This window comes from Xenopus tropicalis, chromosome 2 (assembly GCF_000004195.4).
Source record: "Xenopus tropicalis strain Nigerian chromosome 2, UCB_Xtro_10.0, whole genome shotgun sequence".
NCBI lineage: Eukaryota > Metazoa > Chordata > Amphibia > Anura > Pipidae > Xenopus > Xenopus tropicalis.
Genome location: NC_030678.2, coordinates 156878046 through 156894218, shown reverse-complemented (window position 1 = coordinate 156894218; position 16173 = coordinate 156878046). Strand labels below are relative to the sequence as shown.

General features: G+C 39.4%; 1 protein-coding gene across 1 annotated transcript in view; it reads left to right on the top strand.

The window, feature by feature from the left end:
- Positions 1-16173, top strand: part of tnfrsf19 (tumor necrosis factor receptor superfamily member 19) — a 52642-nt gene that overhangs the window by 8152 nt on the left and 28317 nt on the right. The window contains exons 2-3 of the mRNA XM_004912063.4: positions 3147-3242; positions 12440-12550. Of these exons, the coding sequence (XP_004912120.2) occupies positions 3174-3242; positions 12440-12550 (180 nt within the window). The 5' untranslated portion in view covers positions 3147-3173. The remainder of the gene's footprint in view (positions 1-3146; positions 3243-12439; positions 12551-16173) is intronic.

Here is a 16173-nt window from a genome sequence, read left to right as displayed (position 1 = left end):
TTAATGAATGTAAGTTGAAGAAAACAAGCTAGAACTAGCTGGGCCATGGAAGTACACAGTTATTAATTAATGTTACAATTACCTGTACAGATGGGAACCCTGATTCAGGCTGTATTAGACTCCAGGCTATAAATGTATTTGCGTAAACTTTTTCCAGTTTGATTTTGGTATGTATATTTGGCTTTATAAGTACCATGGTTTCTTGAGTAAATAGACTTTAATCAGAAAAGTTTCCAAGGGGTAATTAGATGTGCAATTCCAAGATCTGGGAAGAATTTTGACTTTAAGTGGACTGTGTTTAAAAGCATAAGCTTAACGTTAACAGCAATATTGCTCATGAGTTGGGTGGGAGGCTTCAGTTGGGTAGAAGATGTTGGGTGGGAGATATCAGTTCTGTGTTTGACCATTAGGAGGGTGGCAAAGGGTTAAGGTGGCCATGCACACAGCAATTATCATCCTGTGACCATCGTTCAATGTTCAGGAGTGAATCGTCAGATATGGAGGTAGAAACAAAAGGGATTCTACCTCCACCTGCCGATTCAGCCATAACGTAGATTTTGATGAGAAGGTGCCTGATCAACGAAACAACCGATATCCGCAGCCTTTGTTATATCAGCCATCTCGTTGAGCCGCCATGAACGCACTGAATATTGTACAAAACAAGGTTTTGTACGTTAATATCGCTGCATGTATGGCCAGCTTTCCAGGCATCAGTTGGTTGGAAGATGTCAAAAGGGAGATACAAGTTGGGCGGGAGATGGATGATGGAAGACAGTAGTTGGGTGAAAGACTTGATAAGTCACAATGGTAATCATCTCCCAATGTTCATCTTTGTTAAACATCTAATTTTTGCATAGGGAAGAGCAGATTACCAAATTAAGACATCACATTTCTCATTGCCTGTGGTAATCTGTAATGAAACATAAATTGTCTCAAGGATACCAAGCAGTGCCTTTCAAGCAGTTAAATGAGAACACTTTATATAAACTTGATTATGGAAATGGGTGAATTAAATGGATTTTTACCTCATAACCCGATTATATAGGCACATGTGGACCTCTCCCCTGGAGCTACCAACCTAGGCATAGGCCCTTGAATTCCTGTAGAAAATATATATGTGTTACTAAGTGGAGTTTTGGGGAAGAAGTAATAGTCATCTGGTTTGTGTATTTACATGGCCAGTAGTTCCCATGTACCAATTGTGTAGGAGAGAGAGTGGACACCAGGACATAACGATGAATGGACACCAACCTGGAGGTGGACACTGTGCTGCAACTGTTTTCTGTGTGGACTGTCTCAAAGCAGATACTTAAAAAGTTTAGTGACCTTTTGTGACAGGCCTAAAGGGAAATCCCTTTGAACAAAGAGTAGGCGTAAGCAGGAAAGAGCGTCATTTAGTTTAGATCAAAGGCTTGCTTAATAGGGCCATGGCTGAGATGTGAAAGTGATATATGTTCCTGGTCTGGGAAAATGCTACGGGTGTGGTGCAAACTATGGTTTATATTTAATGAAGAAAAGTCATGAATTAGTCTTTTAATAATGTAATAAATGTACCAAAAGCTATTTTACAGTTTTATATATCATTATCAGACAGCATTATCAAACACCCCCCACCTTGGAGTGAGAGAGGCTTGGGGGCTGGGAGAGGAAATTACAATCTTGTAGACAGATTTATGATGCCCTCTGATCATTATGTGAGGAGGAGGAGGAGGACTCCATGTATAAAGAAATACCTGTTCTTCTGGCTCTGTGTCAGTGGCCGTTGTTGCTGTAGCCTGGGGCTGTGAGATGAAAGTAATCGTTATATTAAGAAGCCGAGCCTGTCCACGATACAGCCAGCAGGGAAATGTTTCTGAGAGCAGGGCTTGACACTGTGCCGAGCGGCCTGAACCCTGGGCCTTTTCAAATTTGACCTTGCAATTATCTCTGTGTGTAGATGCGAGTCTGTTTTTCTTTGTGTGTGAGAAATCTGCCAGTAGGACATAGCAAAGCTCAGTTAGATGTTTGTGCAAGCCGTAGTACTGTGTTTATAGGCAAACTGACGGGCGGGCAGGGCTTGTTAGATCGGGCTATGATCAAGATGAGTAAATGTACTACACAGATTGCCAGAGACTCCTTACACCACTTTTCTAACTCCGAAACGGAGTGCAGAGACCTGCGTATGCCCCATGAATACAGCAATGCTTTTGTTTGACAACACTGTATTCATGAGGGGTGGGCATGGTAAGACACATAGGTGTCCTGTTCCTTACCTATCCCCTAAATTGGGTGCAGGCACAAGACTCAACAAGGCCCTGTATTATCTGCCTGCCCTGTTGCAGATGCACTGTCCCTGCAACCCTGCACTCTCTACCTTGTGCTCAAATGGTGCAGAGTGCAGCCCAACCCAGGATGAAAGGCAAGATCACAAAAAATCACGAAGCATCCCTTCTGATAGATCCTTCCCTGACCCTCTCTATGACACTCCCCCTTTAAGTAGAGGTCAGCCTCTGCCCCTCCCATTTTCCCACCTTGACCCCCCAACCCAAACGCTGCTATTAATGCTAAAAAAAGGTGGCAACCATAGTGTAAAAGTGTTACCATATATGCTCTTACATTTTCCATCCAGGGTCTATGTAAATGACTACTTTTCTGTACAAGTATGGGATCCATTATCCAGAAACCCATTATCCAGAAAGTTGAGCATTATGCAAAGGTTATCTCCCATAGACAACATTTTAATCACGTAATTCAAATGTTTAATGTTTAATTTTCTATGTTGTAATAATTAAACAGTACCTTGTACATAATCACGATTATGATATAACTATTTCTTATTGGTGGCAAAACACTTTTATTGGGTTTATTTAATGTTTAGTAGATTAGGTATGGTGATCCAAATTAAGGAAAAACTTCTTATCCTATAAACATCAGGTCCCAAGCATTCTAGATTAAAGTTCCTGTAGAAATGCTGGTACATTTGCCTATTCTAACGAAGTATCATCTAGATTTGGTAGGGGCTCCTCTTGCCAATAATACTAACAATCCCCACGTCAGTATCAAGTTTGAACTGATCTCCTTGTTCGCCTTGTACAGAGAGGCTGGCCCCTACAATTTCTAGATCAGAAATCACATATATTAATTGTTGTTTATGATTTTTTGTTTAGGTCTCCATTACAAATTAGCGAGAAAAAATGGAATCTTCTTTGCTACTGGAAACAAACACTTCACTCAAAATGGTGTTGGTCCTGCTGCTGTGCTTGGTAAGTAGCATGGAAAGATAAAGATCCTTCTCAATAGTATGTGAAAGTATACTGTTCTACATACTATACTGATATTTTATTTAATCCTAGTTTGAACTGGACCACTATGAACACTGCCCCTGCAGTATGAATGAGCACTTAGGGGGGTTCTAGATGGGCAAATACTTGGCGGGCATTTATACTCAGACCCAGAATCAGCCCCGTGTGGCACTAGCATCAGGGGTGTGCATTTATACTTGTTTCCACTCTTGGACTTGATGCAGGGTATGTAACATTGGCTACTACTATCTGGTTGTCTGGTGAGGGTCACTGACCCTGGCAACCAACCACAGGGTTGGATTTAATTGTAATTCTTATTAGTAATTGCTTTCTTTATTCAGGACCTTTCCTATTGATCTTCCATTCTGAAGATCCAGTTAAAATAGCAACCAGGTAGCAGTTGGAAATTCCTAGTCCAAGAGTTGCAAAACTAAGATTGCAAATCTTAAAAGTAAAAAAAAAAATCAATTCTTTTCATACTGAAAATTGTTTTTTTATGGTGACCTGGCCCTTTTACCCCTGTTCTGAGCCATAAATTGTTTCTTTCCATCTAGCGTCAGCATTTAATTACTCCGTTGCTGTGTGTCATCCAGTTTAATTAAAACATAGCTGCTAAATAACGACATGCAGTCATGTTCAAACCTGTAATAAATGTCTTGTGGCTGTTTTATGAAGACAGTGATTTTTTTTTTGTCTCTTCAGTTTTTTTTTTCATTAACTTTTTAAATTTGACACTTTTTTTTTTTAGATAAAACAGTATTTAACCCTTTTTATTTCCTTTTTTTTTTTTTTTTTTTTTACTTTTGTACTCTTAATTTTGAGTGGGGACATACAGACTTGCTTAAAAAGCTACAATCTGGCGCAGTGGTGTAACTACCATACAGTATTATGGTCACAAGGCAGGTCCTGGGATATAATACACAACCAACCAGCTAGTGTCTGGGAACCATACAGTAAACCCTGCAACACGTGGCACCAAGGACCCACCCTGTGACCATACTACTGTGTGGTATTCACTATATTATGGGTTATCTGTACTGTTTGTGTATTAAAGGACTTGAAAAGCCATATTCACTGAGGCTTACCAAAATGTTACAGACCGATTCAGCAACTTATCTGCCTGTGTATGGGCCTGATGGGCCTATCCGACCACTATCTGGTTGAAAATCAGCCAGTTATCAATTCTCCCTTGATCCAAGTGCCTGCATAGCAGCAATTATGAAACAGTCTTTGGCCAAAGGGCCGAAAGATTAGATCAGGCCAAAATTTCCCACCTCAGTGTGGGCATATTGGTGAAAGATCCACTTGTTTCGCCAAACTAGTGGATGTTTGCGTGTATGGCCAGCTTTAGACTAAGATTCAGTTTAGCGCTTCCACAGTACAGCAAAGTCTTGAATTTATTGGCCAGTTGTTAAGTTCATAAATACATGCTTGTAAATTGATGCAGAAGATGGAAATGCAGGCATTAAACTTATGGTATCTGACATTTCAATGGGCAACCAATCACCTTGGGTCTTTCTGTGTAGGGGTCAGGGGACTGATCCTGGCGAGTGGCATTAGTAGGAGATTTATAACTTGACTATTCAAACGGCATATGCAATAGCGAGATATTTGAAAAAATATAATTAATGACTAGAGCTTGAGATTTTGAGTTTTAGTTATACATTCTCCACCAAACCACTTAAAATCATGAGTGTACAGGCATTAGTTCAGTGTGATTATAGAACCCATAACTGCTGACTTCAAGAGCATTAATGTGTCTCATGGTTGTTCACATGAGTAATGAAATAGCGCAGATTAATCACATATTTTCCCTTTGCAGAATAAATGAACTACAGGCTGCTCCACGTGTTGTTATAAGCCCACACCAGTCTTCTGGTTTAAATCCGAAAGTCATGCATGGTTGCATCATTTTAAAAATGACTTTCAAATGGTTTTCTAAAGGCATCAGTTTATCCTGTCCCAAGGGAGAAGTATAAAAGTCTTGGTCTCATGGCTGGCAATTATGTTCCTGTATGTTAATACACGGAAACATTCTAAACTTCTTTGTGTCTTCTTTATTTTACTGCCAAATGTGACCATTCCATAAATCTACACATTTATAATTCACCACTATCTGTCTGATTTAAAGACCCACTAAGTGCTTAGGGGAAAAATTGTTGCGTAATAAAGAGAGAAATGTACTCCAAGTGGACAACGAACAAGTAGCTTTTACTGGTCTAGTGAAGATTTAAAAATGATGTGCCAGGAAAAGCACTAGTCGCTAACCACAAGGTTCCACGTTCTAGGCAGCATATGATTTGACCCACGGAACGGTAGCTGGAGGACCTAAGGTCAATGAAACCTAAGAAATGCAAGTTGAGTTAAGGAAGCAAGTAAAACTAAATGAGAAATTAGAAAGGAGAAAGTATAGTTGCCCTCTGATGTCTTCTCATATTCCATAATATCTTTCTTGGTGAAAGTTTTAATATCATTGCCAAAGAGGTTACATGTTGTTCCGAAGAGACAAGCAAAGGGCCAAGGAAACAGGTGGAGTACAAATGCAACCAGTTGCTAAATTCACTCTTGTTTTGTCATTCTTTTCAAAGAGAAATGAAAATGTCCTAGGGACTGTTTTACAGCACCCTTCAACAGGTGCAGAGGTGCTTTTGACTCCCAGTTCAGCTTTATAGCCTATAGTAGGGGGTGCCAGGGTATCATTAAAGACTGCAGAGTGCTCTTCTCTACTCTCAGGGTCAATTATGTCAAATCTTCTTAGGAATTATGGGAATCTTGCCTGTTAATTCTGACCATCACTAGAACTGTAACCCCTGCCTGAAAGCTCACAGTGAATTATCTGTTTTATCCAGCTAGTTATGTTTCTTTCCATGCCCATAACCAGAAAGCCAGATAAGGATGTAGTTGGGTTTGGATTGTGTAGATTGTAAGCTCTCTTGTAGATTGTAAGCTCTTTTGGGCAGGGCCCTCTTCACCTCTTGTATCGGTTATTGATTGCTTTATATGTTACTCTGTATATCCAATGTATGAAACCCACTTATTGTACAGCGCTGCGGAATATGTTGGCGCTTTATAAATAAATGTTAATGTAATGTATGAATCTTCGCTACAACTAGAACTAAACAAGGAAAACTATACCCCCAGAGTGAATACTTAACCAACAGATAGTTTATATCATATTAAGTGGCCTATTAAAGAATCTTAACAAAGTGGAATGTGTATATCAGTAAATATTGTCCTTTGACATGTTTTTACTTGAGCCGCCATTTTGTGATGGGCTGGGTGCTCCCTCAGAGATCACATGACCAGAAATAATGTAGCTCTGACTGTAACAGGAAGTAGGGTGCGAGCAAAAAAACAGAACTCTGCCCATTGATTGGCTGATGTGCTACATGTATGTGTGCCCTTGGTTTGTTTGTGTGCAGCGCAAATGATATAATTTCAGGGGGCAGCCCTAAAGTTTTAAAATGCCAATTTTCTATTTAGGATTACCCAATAGCACATACTACCAAAACGTATATTTTTATGAAAATGGTTTATTTAGATGAAGCAGGGTTTTACATATGCGCTTGTTTATGCAATATATTTTTATAGAGACCCACATTGTTTGGGTATAGTTTTCCTTAAATGTGTGTGCTTGTTGCTACTAATACAAGTGATTCCATTTGTTTATTCTTTTCTGCAAATGATTATTACTGCTATGTGTCAAAACATACCATAAATGAATGAATACTGAGTTGCCCCCTGTTTTTTCTGAATCTGGAATGCACAAGAGTATTTATGAGGCATTCAGCACCATTGCGTGCATCTGTTGTCTCATGTAACAGAAGTATCACAGGCTAATGCCACCACAGGGACATATGGGAATAATTGCAGTGGAAAGATGTTTATGGCAATACTGAGTGGACTGGACTTCCAGCCCAGTATTGAGGGATTCCACAGGGCCTACCATGTAACTACCTGCCCCTGTTACTTCTAGCATGGTCAAATTGCCACTCCCTCTTAATTGAATGGAAATGGCCTGGTCCAGCAGGCAGTGAGTGGTAGCTTCCTGACTTGTAAAGGCACCATGTGCATTTAGGCAAATACCATTCAAGCAAATAGTGGGGCAATTTAGAGTGTTTACTACCAAGCTGAAAATGACATGAGGGGACAGAATTAAGGGGGCCATACACACTAAGATCCACTCGCTTGGCGATATCTTCCGATATCGTCACTTATGGGTGGGCAATATCGGGCTAATTCAGTCATTTGGCCCTCGAATTAGAACGACGGGTGCCAAGCCGATGCAGTCCCTAATCCGACTGATTTTTAAACCTGCCCGATCGATATCTGCCTGAATTCAAGCCAGATGTTGGTCGGGCAGGCCTGTCTGTAGTGCCCATACACGGGCCGATAAGCTGCCGAATCAGTCTAAGGGACCGATATTGGCAGCTAGAATCAGCCCGTGTATGGCAGCCTTTAGCCTGTGTGCTAGTGTCTGTGGGCTTTTTAAAGCAAGGCCTTTCTGTGTAAAGAAATTATTAGGCTGCCATGTGTTGCAATATAAGACGGTGATTTCCATTCACTGGTGCACCAAATCCGTAATTTTTCTAATTCGTCAAAATACAGAATCCTCCACAAAAGATTGGCTTAATTACGAATCCAAATTTGCATTTTTCTGCTGAATATGGCTGAATCAATTGTTCAGAGCTTTGAAATTATGTGACTTCCGAAAACTTAGTAGCAAATTTAGTGATATTCGAGATTGCATTTTCTTTTATAACTGATTCCCTGCCTGTAGTGTTTTATTATAACAGACCAAAGGGAAATCATTTTTAAAAATTAGAAACATTTGCTTAAAATTGATTCTAGGGGAGATGGCCTTCCCTTAATTTGGAGCCCTCTTGATAAATTATTTCCAGATAAGGGATTCCATACCTGGTAAAGGACCCATTATCCAGAATGCTCGGGACCAAGGGTATTCCGGATAAGGGGTCTTTTCGTAATTTGGATCTCCATACCTTGGGTCTACTAAAAAATCAATAAAACATTAATTAAACCCAATAGGACTGTTTTGCATCCAATATGGATTAATTATATCTTAGTTGGGATCAAATACAAGGTACCGTTTTATTATTACAGAGAAAAGGGAATCATTTAACCATTAAATAAACCCAATAGGGCTGTTCTGCCCCCAATAAGGGGTAATTATATCTTAGTTGGGATCAAGTACAGGTACTGTTTTATTATTACAGAGAAAAGGGAATCATTTAACCATTAAATAAACCCAATAGGGCTGTTCTGCCCCAATAAGGGGTAATTATATCTTAGTTGGGATCAAGTACATGTACTGTTTTATTATTACAGAGAAAAGGGAATCATTTAACCATGAAATAAACCCAATAGGGCTGTTCTGCCCCCAATAAGGGGTAATTATATCTTAGTTGGGATCAAGTACATGTACTGTTTTACTTTACAGAGAAAAGGGAATCATTTAAACATTAAATAAACCCAATAGGACTGTTCTGCCCCCAATAAGGGGTAATTATATCTTAGTTGGGATCAAGTACAGGTACCGTTTTATTATTACAGAGAAAAGGGAATCATTTAACCATTAAATAAACCCAATAGGGCTGTTCTGCCCCCAATAAGGGGTAATTATATCTTAGTTGGGATCAAGTACAGGTACTGTTTTATTATTACAGAGAAAAGGGAATCATTTAAACATTAAATAAACCCAATAGGATTGTTCTGCCCCCAATAAGGGGTAATTATATCTTAGTTGGGATCAAGTACAGGTACTGTTTTATTATTACAGGGGAAAGGGTATCATTTAACCATGAAATAAACCCAATAGGGCTGTTCTGCCCCCAATAAGGGGTAATTATATCTTAGTTGGGATCAAGTACAGGTGCTGTTTTATTATTACAGAGAAAAGGGAATCATTTAAACATTAAATAAACCCAATAGGATTGTTCTTCCCCAATAAGGGGTAATTATATCTTAGTTGGGATTAAGTACAGGTACTGTTTTATTATTACAGAGAAAAGGGAATCATTTAAACATTAAATAAACCCAATAGGATTGTTCTTCCCCAATAAGGGGTAATTATATCTTAGTTGGGATTAAGTACAGGTACTGTTTTATTATTACAGAGAAAAAGGGAATCATTTAAAAATGAAATAAACCCAATAGGACTGTTCTGCCTCCATTAAGGGGTAATTATATCTTAGTTGGGATCAAGTACAGGTACTGTTTTATTATTACAGAGAATAGGGAATCATTTAAACATGGAATAAACCCAATAGGACTGTTCTGCCCCCAATAAGGGGTAATTATATCTTAGTTGGGATCAAATACAGGTATTGTTTTATTATTACAGAGAAAATGGAATCATTTAAACATGAAATAAACCCAATAGGCCAATAAGGGGTAATTATATCTTAGTTGGGATCAAATACAAGGCACTGTTTTAGGAAATCAATTTTAAAAATCTGAATTACAGTATTTCATTAAAATGGAGTCTATGGGAGACAGGCTTTCTGTAATTTGGAGTTTTCTGGATAACGGGTCTCCGAATAACGGATCCCATACCTGTACTAATAAATAGCAACAACAAAACCACATGTAAAGTGACATAGGGACTGGAAGGTGGGCACATGACCTGACTGGAACTACAATAAGAAAGAGCATGAGTTTTACAAACACAACGCTGTGAGATTTTTTTTCTCTTATCCAAACAACATGTAATTTTCTATTTTGACTAGCTTGCATTGCTTAATGTTCTGTAAAAATATCCCTTGTTATTTTTCTGTGGAGCCAAGTTCTTAGACATGATGTTACTTTAAAGACTTTGAGATAGAGCCGTAGAATAACACAGCACTAAAAGAGATTGTCACACGAGATAAGGTCTGTGGGGGCCTCTAGGATATTCCCTGGCAAGTCAGCCTGACCCCGGCTTGTACAACATCTTTTCATTTAGTCTGACCTCCGCATAATTCTACTTGCCCTTTCTTTCTGAAATAACCCCCGAAGGATATTACTGTGGCAGACTGGGCTCCTTATTTAAAATCTGATATTGTGGAAGCAATTTAAGGGTTCTGCTGCTTTTATAAAAGTCCTTATAAAGCACACGCCACAGGGCATGTGGGATTGTACAATAGGCATATTTCATATGTGTTCTTTAGGCAACATATGGTCTGTATTTGTGTGGGTGTTCTGCAGGTGCAGGTATGAGATCTCTTACCCAGGAACCTGATATCCAGACAACTCAAAAGCCATCATCCTTTTAAGCAAATCATTTTACAATGTTCTTTTTCCTTGTAAAAATAAGACAATAACTTGTACTTGATCCTTACTAACCTTTAGGAATCAATAGTAGTGGTAAAAGTAGTAGGTTTATTTAATATTTATAAATCTCAGTAGAGTTAAAGGTGGCTATACACATTTACATTTTAGATTGCATTGATTGTATATTTTCATGCAATGATCTGAAACTAACATTCAGATTGAAATTGTAGGATTAAAGTGCTAAAAATAATAAATAGAGAATATTATGACCATAAATAACTGCCAAACAACAACCGTAGGAAAGTTATGTACCTGAAATACATTGTAGGCCCCCCATGGATATCGGCAGATACACAATACATGCACAGATATTATCGTTACCTGTTCAAAATTGTTGAACCTGACCTATCGAATAAACAACCAAGCGCTCCGGACCTGGGGTTTTTCGGATAAGGAATGTTTACATAATTTGGGTCTCCAAAACTTTAGTCTATCTATCTATCTATTGTGTAGATATCTATGTTTTTGTTGTAAAATCTCTTTAGGGCTCTGGCACACGGGGAGCTTAGTCGCCCGCGACAAAACTCCCTGGCGGCGCGATTTCGCGCAAATCGCCGAAAAAGCCTCGCGAGGCAACTTTGGCGTTTTGCGCAAAATCGCGCCGCCGCGTGTGCCATCCCACCGGCGACTTACATTTTGCCGGTGGGATGGCAGGTGAAGGCAACTCGGGGAGATTAGTCGCCCGCGAACAGGGAGTTTTGTCGCGGGCGACTAAGCTCCCCGTGTGCCAGAGCCCTTAAAATCCTATAGCAGTGGCTCGGGGGCAACATGTTGCTCACCAACCCCTTGGGTGTTGCTCTCAGTGCCCCCAAACCAGGGAGTTATTTTTGAATTGGAGGTTTGAAGTTGAAGTTTTGGTTGAATAAAAACAAGATTTCCTACCAAATAAACCCCCCTGTAAGCTGATAGTGTGCATAGAGGCCCCTAATAGCCAATCACAGCCCTTATTTGGCACCTCCATGAACTTTTATGGTGCTTGTGTTGCTCTCCAAGTCTTTTTACATTTGACTGTGGCTCACGAGTAAGAAAGGTTGGGGACCCCTCTCCTAAAGATTCTCACTGAAACGGATAATAAGATGTTGGCTAAAATTATGGCCATTTATACTCCTGAAGACAATCACCATATCAGCAGGGAAAATCAAGGATGGCCATATTTCCCAAATCCATTTGATCAGCCCAGTGGTTGAACTGTTTTATCAATGAGATGCAAATGTAAGTCCATGTAATCTTTCATCAAGTGACTACCTCCTAGATTCACTGCAGGCCTGGATTTAAAAAGCAGACAGGCACATGCACACATTTCCATTGTTGGGTATGGAGCACGTGCGTGGGAGAGTTAAATCTATTGGGTCTCCTGTACTTCCCCAGTGCTTTGGAACTAAATTAGATGCAGCTGGGTGGCATGTCACCCCTAGAGTCCTGCTGCCCTAGGCCTGGGCCTTTGTGGTCTTTGGTATTTGTGCGACAAATCTGGACCTGATTCAGTGCACTGGTGGCTCAGATAGGCCAATTAAAGATGTTTTTTTTTCTTTGAATACTGAATCAGTTGTTTTCATTTTATTTCTCCCACACATAGATTCTTGTACTGGTCTGATGGCAATTGACTTAAAATGAACTAGAAATGGAACAGATTGGGAAAAATTACATTGCTGTGGGCTTAGGTACTCAGCTTGCCCAGTAAAGATGTAGCTGGGGTTAATCTAACAGATCAATCATTGTAATCTAATTCTAACAGATTATAATCTATTTCTAATCTAATTCTAACAGATAAATCATTCTAATCAAATCAGTATGAGATTTTATTTCAAATTTTTCCATTTCCCCCCTAGGTTGGCAGAACACTTTCTGAAGTTGGAGACTGCAGGGAGCAGGAGTATTTTGACAACACTGGAAATTGTAAGCCGTGCAGACAATGTGGACCTGGAAAGGAGCCATCAAAGGTACAAGAATTTAAACCCTTTTCCAAATGCTTAGATTTGAAAAAAAAACAAGGCCATGTTCAGCTTTCCAGTCCATCCCTTAATGGGAAATGTGACCCATTTGACACCACAAATACTTTATTTGTCTTTGTACCATAAACCACAGAATCTCCTTGCAGAGCTCCTCTGTCACACATTGGCTGATAACACGTTTTATACCTGTTTTTCTTCTATTGAGAAAAAGCTTGACTGAATACCAGGAATTTAGAATTGCTGAGCCTAAAAAACATTGAAGCAACTATTGCTAATTTGCAGAGGTCACAGTTGATTTCTAGGTTGTAGACAACTTTATTTCTGCCTTACAATACATAAATGCCATAAATTCCCTTTACTTCTAGTATGAAACACTGATGAAACCAGTGTCGGACTGGGATGCCAGGGACCCACCAGAAAACCTTAGACCATGGGCCCACTCTCCAAACTATTTTTCATCCTCTCCTTACTCTATATCTTTCTAGTTTTTTATCTTTACATTCTATAATCTATTCTTCTATATATTTAATTGCTTTGTTCCCATAGATAAAGAATGATCATGAATTAGACCAAATGGCTAGAAGCAGGAGGGCCCACTGACACCTGGTCCCACCGGGAATTTTCCTGGTATCCCTGTGGGCCAGTCCAACATTGGATGAAACGTGCTGTCCTACTTAGCTAGTTTATTAAATAATATTAAAAAATACCTGATACACTGATGTTACAACTTCTCCCCAGCTTCAGACAGCATGCAGGAACTACATAACCCACAATGCATTGCACTGTGATGTTCCTTTCCTCACGTGTGCAGGGAATTGTGGGATTGGGAGGAAGCAGGCTGAAGGCAGGCTGAGGACAGTCGACTACTGTTACATTTTATTTAAGTCTCAAAGTAGTCATTCAGATCAGCAGGGGAACAGGGGCGGGGCTTAGGGAACTGTTCCAAAACTATATTATTACATTAAAAATCATGAAAAGGCGTCATCATTTTTAATTGATGTATATAGCAAAGTTGCTTAATATTATATTTATTTTCAAAAAGCTTAAGTTGTGTTTGGGTGTAGTTCTCCTTTAATAATAGCTGTCCTCCACAACAGGTGCCAAGATGGTATCTGGATACGCAGGTTTAACTAAAACTTGAATGATAAAACTCTATATTAAAAACAAGCTTTACAACTGCTGCGCCACCTTGTACATTAAAAGTGATTGAAATTAAATTTTAAAGTGAGATGGGAAGGTATTTTATTCATATATTTTGGCAGAGCCCCATAGAACAACTTGCCGTTAAGCTGGCTATGCTTATTACTGCCCACTTGACCCTGTCTACATTAATGACAACTTATTTGTAAGGAATGAACTCAGGAGCACTTACGGCCACGTTAGTACAGAATGTATGTCACTTGTCTCCCAAAGCTACCACACCTGAGAGAGTGCTATCAGCTGTGTATGAAATACAAGGCAGTCTAAAAATCAGCTTTGAAGAGACAGGTACTGGGGAAGGCGGGGGGGGGCGGAGTTTAGCAGGGGTAACTATTAAAATCAAAAATACAGGTATGGGACCTGTTATCCAGAATGCTGAGGACAACTATATCTTTGTTGAGATCACCTGTTTTACTATTACAGAGAAAAAGAAAATAATTTTTTGAAAATTTGAGTTATTTAGTTAAATTAGACTCTATGGGAGATGGCTTCACATAATTTGCAACTTTATGAATAAAAGGTTTCCAGATATGGGATCCCATACCTGTAATAAAATATAATGACAAAAACTTTTGCTCCCCTCTGGCTAATCACGTTTGGCCAATCCATCACTTTTCAAAAAAGGGAAAGTTGAGCTCTAAATTTTAAACCATTGCGGGGGGTACAGTGAGCCTGTGACCACAAAATGTATGTATATCTTTAGTTATAAAGCGCTACTTATGTATGCAGTGCTGTACAGTAGAATTCATATATACAAAGACAACAGGCCCTCTGCACCAACTATAAATATATATAGGACATAAAGACATTCTGTGCATTATGCCACTAAGAAATGCCCTCCCATTAAACAAACTATAAGCCGTCTCTTTGCTCCAAACTAGCAATATATTTGGCAAGTATTATAAACACTTTGAGAGTGGCTTTCCCGGCAGCAGCATAGGCTGTGGCACTTGTATCTCAGCAGCGGAGTTGCCTGTGGGACGAGACCTGTCTATTAAATGCATCTGTTCTGCTGGGAAACTAGCACTTGTTACCTAGGAATAAAACCTAAATCATCTATTCTTGGAAACCCTTTGAGGCTGTCTGTCGGGTTTGTTCGTTTATGAAGATTTAGGAATTTCACAATAGGGTAGTTTTGCATGACTCAATGTGCCTTTAAGCGAGTTTCTAAAATTTTAAAGAGCTTTTATGTCTCCCACACAAAGATGGCACGTCGGAGCTCTGTGCATATGGCTGCATTGAAGCCCGACCTCCGTGTTACACACGGGCTCTCATCCCAGTGCAGCGAGAATTCCCCTGTTTGGATTCAGCCCTAATCTTTCCCCAGAAGGAAGGCAGGAAATCTGCTCTTTGCTAGAACTATTTAATTGTGAATGTGTAGGCCTTGACTCCCTGGCACTCGTATCAAAGTAAGCCTTCCAGCCAATTAGCTTTGTTTTTTGTGTTTTTCTTAATCTGCAAAATAATTATTTGAAGACAGCATTCTTTTCTCAGCAGGCGGATGTGTGGTTTTTTTTCTTCTACTTTTTGTAATGGGCTAATGGGCGACTGTGGGTTTTTATTTTTTTTTAATCATAAAAAAACTGAAGGCACTGTAGATTATATTTCTTCCTGATACTGAGGTTGTACTGTACAGCATAGAGAGGAGCAATGAATAACCTGTACAATATATCTTTATAAATGGTGCCTAAAGATGTCACGCCACTAATTGAAACATTTTTTTTATAATAATAAATGAACCCCCTTCTGTAAAATATAAGGATATCAGAAGTTACATTTGAGGTCCCTTGCCTGTATAAAAGTACCTGACTTTGTGCCTTTATATGGTTTTGGAACTCTTTGGAGACTTATATTTTACAAATAGGGGGCATACTTTTCCCTATATAGAATACAGTGTACATCAAGGATCCCCAACCTTTTTTACCCATGAGCCAATATCAAATGTAAAAAGAGTTGGGGAGAAGCACAAGCATGAAAAAAGTTCCTGGGGGCTGTGATTGGCTATTTGATAGCCCCTATGTGGATTGGCAGCCAACAGGAGGCTTTATTTAACAGTATTTTAACAAGGGGTTGGTGAGCAACTTGTGGCTCGCGAGCCACTGGTTGGGGATCACTGGTGTACATGTTAGAGTCTACTCATATGTGGGCTGTAGTGGTGGGGAGAAGAAGCTGCAATTGCATCCCACTTTGGGGTGCTCTTCAGTTTTAATGGAAGATAAGAGCAGTGACACTGAGGAGGATGGTTATGATGTTAAATTGCAACAGTTTTGTCCAAAGTACAGGACCAATTATTATTATGTGCAGTGTGTTGTTGGACAAATTATTTTAAAGTTTAAAGCTGTAAAAACCTGTTGGTGATTAAGGGGAAACATCTGAACCCAGACCTCCAGTTGGACAGCATTTAAAAGGAT